At 35.2% G+C, this 9,009-nt stretch overlaps 2 protein-coding genes across 3 annotated transcripts; one reads left to right on the top strand and one right to left on the bottom strand.

Moving 5' to 3' along the window:
- The first annotated feature begins 1,199 nt into the window (after positions 1–1,199).
- LOC104247877 (uncharacterized) lies at positions 1,200–4,832 on the top strand. Of its 2 annotated transcripts, none has more exons than XM_009804015.2 (4): positions 1,200–2,081; positions 3,676–3,731; positions 3,824–4,016; positions 4,346–4,832. In XM_009804015.2, the coding sequence occupies exons 1-4, from the start codon at positions 1,332–1,334 to the stop codon at positions 4,694–4,696; spliced, it is 1,350 nt and encodes a 449-aa protein (XP_009802317.1). In that variant the 5' UTR covers positions 1,200–1,331; the 3' UTR covers positions 4,697–4,832. The 2 variants fall into 2 exon arrangements, with proteins under 2 accessions (XP_009802317.1, XP_009802316.1); XM_009804014.2 differs by having other exon boundaries at positions 1,202–2,081; positions 4,343–4,832.
- An 896-nt stretch (positions 4,833–5,728) lies between these two features.
- On the bottom strand, positions 5,729–8,427 carry LOC104247876 (acyl-CoA-binding protein). The gene is made up of 4 exons (XM_009804013.2): positions 8,154–8,427; positions 6,220–6,337; positions 6,063–6,125; positions 5,729–5,960 (listed from the first exon to the last, which is right to left on the bottom strand). The coding sequence occupies exons 1-4, from the start codon at positions 8,163–8,165 to the stop codon at positions 5,884–5,886; spliced, it is 270 nt and encodes an 89-aa protein (XP_009802315.1). The 5' UTR covers positions 8,166–8,427; the 3' UTR covers positions 5,729–5,883.
- Between the last annotated feature and the right edge of the window lie 582 nt (positions 8,428–9,009).

Here is a 9,009-nt window from a genome sequence, read left to right as displayed (position 1 = left end):
CTAGTGGAATTTTACTGGGTATGTTGTTATTGTTGTTAGGTATTATATATCGCTTTTTAATTTATGAGAAAAACGTATAGAATCTCTGTAATAATTAAGAGCATTTTTACATTCTGAAAATACATCCAATGAATAGCTAATTTTCATCGTTGGTTTTAGATGAGGGGATCCACTGTTCTATTCAAAGTACGAACAGAATATTGTTTCTCAAATCTAAAAGATTAAGAAAGTTAAATGAAATTTACTCTAAAGGGAGAGATTTTCTTAATTTCCCTTTTTTCTTAAGATAAGAAGAAGAAGAAAGGAGATAACAAACCCGTCAACGATTAAACTTTCATTTTTGACAGCTAGTAGATAGTACACATGTATGCTCTTATATACGATAAATAACGTATTAGAATTCACTGCTTTTTAAAATCGTTTGATCCTAAGAGTCACAAATTAAAATGATAATAAGAAGTTCAATATTTAACTTATATACAAGTTTTTCCTCTTGGATAGTGAGGTTACATTAAGAGAAGTGGATGAGTTGATATAACTAACTTCTCAAATACAAAATTGTTAGGTTTTTGCCCTAAATTTTTTATTTATTAGGACTCTTTTTCTCGAAGGAAGGAAAAAATATTCCTAAAAGGAATAAATCTCTTTTATATGTCTTATACTTTTCGTGGAAGAAAAGTTTTGTACTTTTATAAATTGACGTTTTCTTGTTACCATCCGCAATGTAATCATTAAAGAGTCTCGTTTACGAGAGATTTTTCTCTCAATAGATTTTATATTTTTATACTAGTTTTTATATGTAGGTCAATTGATCAAACATTTCTATAATATTCTATTTTAGCGTATAATTTTTTTTTGTCTCAAAGGTCTACTTTATTAACTTGCTCATCCACCCTGCTATTTTGATCCCAACAAAAATTAGAACCTTATATTTCTTTGAACTCGTCGTTTTTCAAAAGAAGGGCTACCATCAAGAAGATAAATACTTAAATCCCATTGAACTTATTGCCATTTTATCTGAAAGAAAATTTCTAAATCCACATATTTGGAAATGAAAAGTCACTTCAATTGTTTGGAGTTTCTTGAAGAGTTTAACATCCACTTTCTTCTTTTTCACTTAAATCCCAAAAATCATTTATCACAAATTTACAAAAACAAGGAAAAGGACTAACTAGCAAAGAGACCACAATTACAAAAAGTCACATGGTGGGGAGCTCAAACCAAAAGGGACTTTCGAGTAGAAATCATCAAAAACCAAACCAGAAAAGGTGAACCCAAAAAAGCAACCTCAAAAACTCCCCCACTCACTGAAGACAACTTTCTCGGCAGTAATGGCGGCACATGAACAAGAACAAGAACAAGAAAAACCCATTTGCCCTTTCACCTTAGACCCCAACAATAAACACTTGGAGAAGTTCTTGTCCTCCTATTTGGGTCTCAGTTTCACAATCTTTCTTGGTTTTTTACCCAAGAATGCAATTTCTTTGATTCCAAGGCTTCAGAACCGTAGCAAGGAGCTAACTTTTCAGCTCATTGAGACAGAAGAGCAGCTAAAGCAGTTACTTTCTCGTAGAAAAGAGGATTCAAAGGCAAATGCAAGAGTTGTGGAGATCTTTGCAAGTCATAGACATGCTTGGCAGCAAGAAGAGAAGAGGCTTTTGCAGCAGATTGATGAGTGTGCTGATGAGATTGAAAAGTTAAGAGGAAGAGTTGAGGAGTTTGAGAAAGTGGAAGGTGAGTTAAGGGCTAATATTGAGGAGCTGAAAAGGGAGATCAGTGAAAGAGATGAAATGTTGAACTTCATGAGTAGAAGGGGTTGTTGTGAGATGGAAAATAGTACGAGTGGAGATGTTGGCGAGGGTGTTGGGGATTGCTATGCTGAAATGGGTTTGAGGTTTGGGAAAGTTGGGATATCAGAAGGGATGGATTTAGGGGTAGGGATGGAAGAGTGTTACTTGAGTAATGGGATTCCTAATTCTGAGCAAATGAGTGGTGTTTATGGACAGAGTAATGGGTTCAATTCAGAATACTTGAATTCTGCTTCTAAGTTTTGGGCTGAAAAAGCTAGTCCTTGGCAGCAGGTATGATTCATTCATTTGAAGATTTTTGGTTAGTTATATTTGGGGTTATGGTGCTTTCATAATGTGGTTAAAAACCACAAAGTCCTTGCTAGAATGATCTTCATGTAGAAAAAAATATGACTAAGTTTGTCTCCTTTGTGTTTGTCTTATATTTGGTTTTCCATGGTGATACTTTGGGGAAAAAAGTGCTTTTATTTGACTAGGATGGTACTAAAAGGATTAGATTAGATTACCACCTGGTATGCCTTTTGTTTTCTTTTTTTTTGTTTTTGTATAAGATATATGATGAACAAAATGAGCCAGAGGTATGTTGGGATGAAGAAAATTGAGTTAAAGAAATTTTATAAGAATGTGGCTGAAGTATTGACCAATGTTGCAGTAGTAATAAAGAGTTCTTGGTGAAGTTCTATACCCTTTTTCAAATACCTGAAAATTTCAGAGGAACATTCCGTTGTTCATAGTTTAATCTTTTATGATAAAAAAAGCTGAAATGAAAGTTGATGCAGGAGAGTACTTCAGCGGCAAATTGAAATTGAATTATATGATGATTACATTCTGAGATGCTTATTAATGAAATCTGTAGTTTAGTGTACTCAGTTACCTCTCCTACTTGTCTTGTGCTTTGTCTTTTTTGTTGAGACTCCTGTCATTGTTATCCATAATTTTGAATGGCTTTATCTTCTTGGTGTCTACTGAACTTCAAACTTCCCGGGATATGGTTCTGTTTTACAAAAGATGAAACTCACCTTAACTGTTAATTTTTTTCACCATATACTGGTGTTTTGGACCACTGCTTGAAAACTAGGTCATTGTTTCGTACTTTTCTTCTTTCACCTTTTTTTTGTCTTATTAGAGTTTTGCAATTCTGGCTTCAAGAATGGTCCCTCTTTGTTAAGTATTTCGATGAGGCTGTTATATAGGAAGCTCAAATTAATGTATACAGATTAGCTCCAGAAACTATCTTGTTGGCATAGAACACCGAACTCCCACCAAGTAATGACATCCAATTATATATCCCCTTTGGTTGCAAGTTCAACAGTAATCTGGTTAAAATGGCTCCTTATATCAGCAAAGAATGGGCTGTTATCAGTCAACATCTAGTTGATCTGTTATATATCTGTTTAAGATTCATCAACCTCAATGGAAAGATGTCCTTTCCTTTTCTTGTTGCTAGCTGTATCTTGCCCTCGTCTCTCTCTGGACTTTATCTCTCTAACTGTCTAACTTCAACGTCATCTTTTGTAATGTAATAGTATATGTTATCGATTTAAACTAGTTCCTCAAATGAAACTTTAACTCTGCAGGGCTGCCATTCATAACTAATTACTGAAACATTTTTACCTATACTAGGTGAATGCGCCAAGTCTGGACTAGGTAGAGATCACACAGTCTATTTGTGCCTGCCATTTCTTCCTTTCCTGAGAATGAAACCCTTTTATAGATCTAGATTTTCTTAACCCTGGTACTGGCGAGCTTTTCATTTATTTGGTTCCTGAGGAAAATTGAAGCATTTCACTATCTTAGTAGATAACCAGCTTGGTAGTTAGGTGGGAATTATCATTGGGTCTTAATAAAATGTGTTTTCTTAATGCAGGATATGCAGTATGATTCTGCCGATTCACTTCACCATTTAAAGCATTTTGTTGCAAGGTAAACATTCTGTGTTTAGAGATGACATGGTTTGACATTTGCAATTTGAGGTTGTAGGAACTAACAAGGGTGATCACTTTTTGCTTTCTTAGAAGGGAGGCCCCTTGGAAGATAGATGGTGAATCAACAGGAGTCTCCTCCAAATTAAAGTTACTTGAGCAGGAGCTACTGAATTTGGAAAGGATTGGAAAGACAGATCTATCTAAGGTACCATCATCAACGCGAAAACAGGTCAAGAGATACCAAGCTCTTGCTGGCAAGATCGATGATCTATGCAGAAGAATGGTAATTATTGCAAGCTTATTGCTGAAAATTTTAGTACATCGATTTGAAAGCTTATTGCATGCATGCTTATGTTTCTCTGAGATTGGACAATATGGTGTTTCTTTCTTGCAAAGAAATAGAGATCAAGAAATACGTATAACACTTCTATTTTTGGTGAAATGGATTACCTCATGCATCAATAAGATTTATCTATTGGACTTGTTGAAAGAAGGGAATAAACTAGTCTTGATTACATGTGCATATTTAGATGTCGGTTTATACTCTTAGCTCGCACAACACTAGGCCTTACATAAGCATACTGCTGATAACGATAATCCTCATAACAGCAGGCCAGCGATCCTGGTGAACCCAATCTGAGTCCTGAGTTTCGGACCCAAAGACAGACAGAATTTTTGCTTGAAGCATTTCGACTTCAGCAGCGTGCATCTGAAACTGGTCAGAAGCTAATGGTGCTACAAACGGACAGCGGAAAGAGTTATTATGGGGATGAATTTGAAGGTCAAGCCCAACTAGCTACTAAGCGATCCTTTGACTCCATCCGTAACAACTTAAAAGAAATCCAACGGAATTTAGAGATATGGCTGGCAAGAATTATTGGGGATCTTGAGGGAATCCTTTCCCGCGATGGTGCTGCTCGTGTAAGGGATTATTATATATCTAGATATCCTTTTGTTCAATAGTTGTTCATGTGTTGACAGTTTAAATGAAATCATGATTCAAAAATATAGTGATGAATTTGTCATCCATCCTATTGAAATGGTGTATAGCTCCTTTCTGTTAACAAGAAATATCAAGAATGGTCAGACTTCTTTCCAACTGAATGTGCATAATGAGCCCAAACTATTGATGCTAACTAGTAAAGAGTATGGCATGAAGATTTATTTTTGACAGAATTATTGATGGATGTCACTATTCCTGATGTGGATGCTTATCATTTACTACTATTTTTCTTGGTCCTGGTCTTTCTATTGAGGCTTTAAATACTTGTTCTAGCTTGAAAGGGATGGTATGGTCCTAAGCAACTGGATAAATGTCTTCTGAAATCTGACAAACATTAAATGGTTGTGGAAAGAGAAATAAATATAGTAGTTCAATTCTCTCTGAACTACCAACAGCTAGTGGCACTTATAGGAGTTTCTGAACTACCGACAACTAGTGACACTGATAAGTGAGTTCAATTCTTACACTGTTTTCCTTTCTGATCTCCCAATGTAATGATCTAATAGACTACGAAACAACAAGCTTTTAATAAAATCTTCAATTGGAAGATGTTTGCATTTTGGCAAAGGTTAATTCTGTGGTACATGGTTTTATGTTCAAATAGGTCTTCATTTATATTGGAGTGTAGGTCTTCAAATCCTCAAAATGAGTCAGTTGAAGATGTTTGCATTTTGGCAAGGCTAATTTTGTGATACATGGTTTTATGTTCAAATAGGTCTTCAAAATTTTCTTGACATCATACGAGTTCCTTGCGGTTATACAACCAAATAACAGATGAATTTGAAGATATTCGTAAACAATGACTGAAAATATAGAACTATTCATCGTCTGACATTTAAAGAATTAACTTGGGAGCTGGTAGAAATGAGTTTAATGAATAAAGAAGTAGAACAAGTGGATAAACCGCAACCAACAAACAAGGGGTAATAGCTACTCTGAAAATTTTAGGAGCAGTTCAATCAGGTTTCAACCAAGTTATCAATTCCCCAATATAAAGAAACCAAGTTCAAACTTCTTTTTTGGTTTATTGATAAAAGGTTCAAACATAAATAATAGTAGCATTCTTTCGCAGCACGGAATTAGGCAAGCCATTGGTAAATAAGATTACATAGTCCAACAACAATTTAGCAACAAAAGATGATAGAGCTTATGCTGAAGCAGCTTCTTCCTTCAACTGTTTCACCTTGGTGATGTAGTCGTTCATAGCTTCGTCCTTGGATTTTCCTGCCATAGATATAGTCTCGTTATTTGTGTTTTTCCTCAAGGGAAAAGCAAGGTCTCGCAAGAAAGAAGGTAGTGAATATGAATACTATAGAGATCACCTACCTTCAACAGCCTTCCATGCATCCCACTTTGCTCTGTCCCTCATGTTGAACATACCAGGACGGCCTGCCCATCAATACACAATGCATGTAAGAACATCACATAGCTAGCTTGAGACATGAAGATCAATAAGTGCAAATGCTCAATACATAATACTCACTTGTGTCAACATTGCCAACAGTTGCTTGCTTGTAAAGCCCGTAAAGAATAAGCTTGTTCTCATTGGAAGTACTCTCTGGCAATGTCTTAGCCAACTCAGCGTGCTCTTCAAAATCCTCCTGAAACCCAAATGTTTCAGCAAAAGGTATGGCTAGCAGTAGATTCAAAGTTTTATCTTCCAGGTATACTTTCTTCATGATAAAATCAGGACGTAACTCCACCTTAATAGTGGAGAAGCACATAGTTGGTGGTTCAATAAAATGAGAGCGCAACTAACAAAAAAAATCTATATAAACACAACAGCTCCAACGCCAAAACCGAATTTATGGAAATCTATGATACAAATTGAGTGCTTTATCGGCATCTACGAAGAGTTTGCTATCCAAATACATATGTTTAAATTCATATGGTGCGTCAGTTCATAGTTAGTCCAAAGAATATCTGCAAAATGTTAGTCAAGAGAGGCACAAATAATACATTCATTCCTCAACATTGTAAAGACCCCCTTGGCCAATCTTTTGCTTCCAACATGTTACAATTAGAGCACATTAGTCTGTGATCTATGTTTTATCGTTCAGTTCTTCAAATGCTACTATTTACAAACCACAATGAAGAACCAGAAATAACCTTTTAGATAACATGAGTAATTCTTATGACACTCATATTTTTGTTTACTGCTCTGTTCCGTCTGTTACCCTATCATTCGGCCACAATCCAGTTCTAAACTTTCAATCTTTCACTACTGAAGTTTTGGCTAGCGTACGCACCCAGAATTTGGGGGGGGGGGGGGATATCAAAATATAAAGAAGTAAACCTACGGAAAAGTCAAGGGGAATCAATATATAGTATATAGAAAAAAAAAATCTTTTACCTAGCTACCCAATGTAATTTTCTGGGAAAGGGGTGTGACTTGACACCCTTCGAATACGTGTGGCTCCGCCAATGCTCTCAGTAGCCTATATACTTGGTGGCAATAGGAATCCTTTTAGTGGAAAGCAATTGGCCAACCAACAATTCTTCTAGCCACTTATAAATAGGACGGGCAAAATTACAGCCACTAGCCATGAACAGCAGAAAGAATTCAAAGCCAGGCTGAACATAAGTTGAGCCTTTCTTCCATTTTCTTTACCCGATTTAATGAAGCACGGAGGGGAAATGATAGGTTTTAGACAACTGAATGTAAACTAGTACCCAGACTAGGCAATCTGATAAAATAGGATGGTAAAGAGGAAGCCTTCAACTTCTGTTAAATTATACACAGAAGGAGGTCCATGTAGCATCATATAAATTCAAGAAACAATAATTTGTTCATTACTATTAATTAATAGTTCCTTATGATTCATATTTAGCTAAATGGTGCTCCCTGGCTTTACTCATCAACTTAAGCTTCAAAAGATACACCATATATAGCCAATAATATCAACTATCTCAAAAACCAAAAGAAAAAACACTCTCATCAGATGAAATCTTCAAAAGATCATCGAAATTGTGGACTACTACTGTGCCGGAGACAATACATCAATATATGGAAGGCCAAACATGTAGAGGACAAATTCCTATGACAATTCGCGGCTCATCTGCCATTGCATCCAACTATTTTTATCTAATTAGGTGCTTAAATCTTGACCATTAGCATTAATGATAGTATAGTATAGCATAAATACATCACCCTAGACTAGTATTTAATCTGAACCAGTGTCCGATCTGCTAAGCGAGAATTCTTGAACGACAATTAACAGATCAACCCAACCACTGAAATTTCAACTATGTAATTACCGTCCAATCATTATGTCGGGGGCTTTTTAATTGACAAGACGTACTCACAAGAATAGCATAACTGACCAACAAAACTACAGATCTATCAAACCACGAAAATAGCAAACCAATTAAAATAAAAGTGGAAAACGGAATATAAAGGATTTAAAGACATTTTACCTTCAAACCCATGTCTGATCTAATTTGCTTGATAACTACGCAAGAGAATTGGAGAAGAAGAATTTGTGTGATTGTGATTGTGATTGTGTCGAAGATGAGGGTTGCTATATATATAGTGAAGTATGAGCATAGGAAATAACGTAATATTCTATTGCGATAATCTATACAAACTACAAAGTGGCGTGTAGGTTGGACCGTTGAAGTTGGGTCCCTTACTAGCAAGATTAGTGGGGTCAAAAATTTGGTTTGGACTAATGCTTATTATGTGAGGTCCATGTCCATAGCAGGTTCTTGGTTCAGTCGTATGCATAATATTTATCGATATCTATATCTATATCTATCTCTATCTATATCTATATCTATCTATATTATTATAAAAACACAAATATTTCATGCTAAATGTTGAACGGCTAAAATATTTTTAAAATATTAATCGATTTTTATACTCTTAAATATTTTATTACAAAGATAATTCTATATTGGATAAAATAGTAATCTAACAATAATTTGCCTAATATTTAGCGAGGAATTTGATACCAAATAATGATAGAATTCTTTCAAAACTAATAAGCGAATGTAAAGTTCTAATACTATACTAATTCTTGGTGGGAAATTATATAAAACAATAATAGAATCCCACATACTCTTAGAGTCCCAAATCCATAGCAATCCCACGCTTAATGAAACACATATATTGCCTCTATATAAACAGTTTCGTTGTATTCACACCATTACAATCCAAAACATCTGCACGCGGATTTTTTTGAGGTAATTTTCGTCTCTTTTATTATCATATTTTATAGATTATATTTGGCTCTCTAACACAGCCCACAAAAGGCTACTGACAATAAAGAAG

This window comes from Nicotiana sylvestris, chromosome 8, assembly GCF_000393655.2.
Source record: "Nicotiana sylvestris chromosome 8, ASM39365v2, whole genome shotgun sequence".
In the NCBI taxonomy this organism is placed as follows: Eukaryota; Viridiplantae; Streptophyta; class Magnoliopsida; order Solanales; family Solanaceae; genus Nicotiana; species Nicotiana sylvestris.
This window is presented reverse-complemented; position numbering and strand designations above follow the sequence as displayed.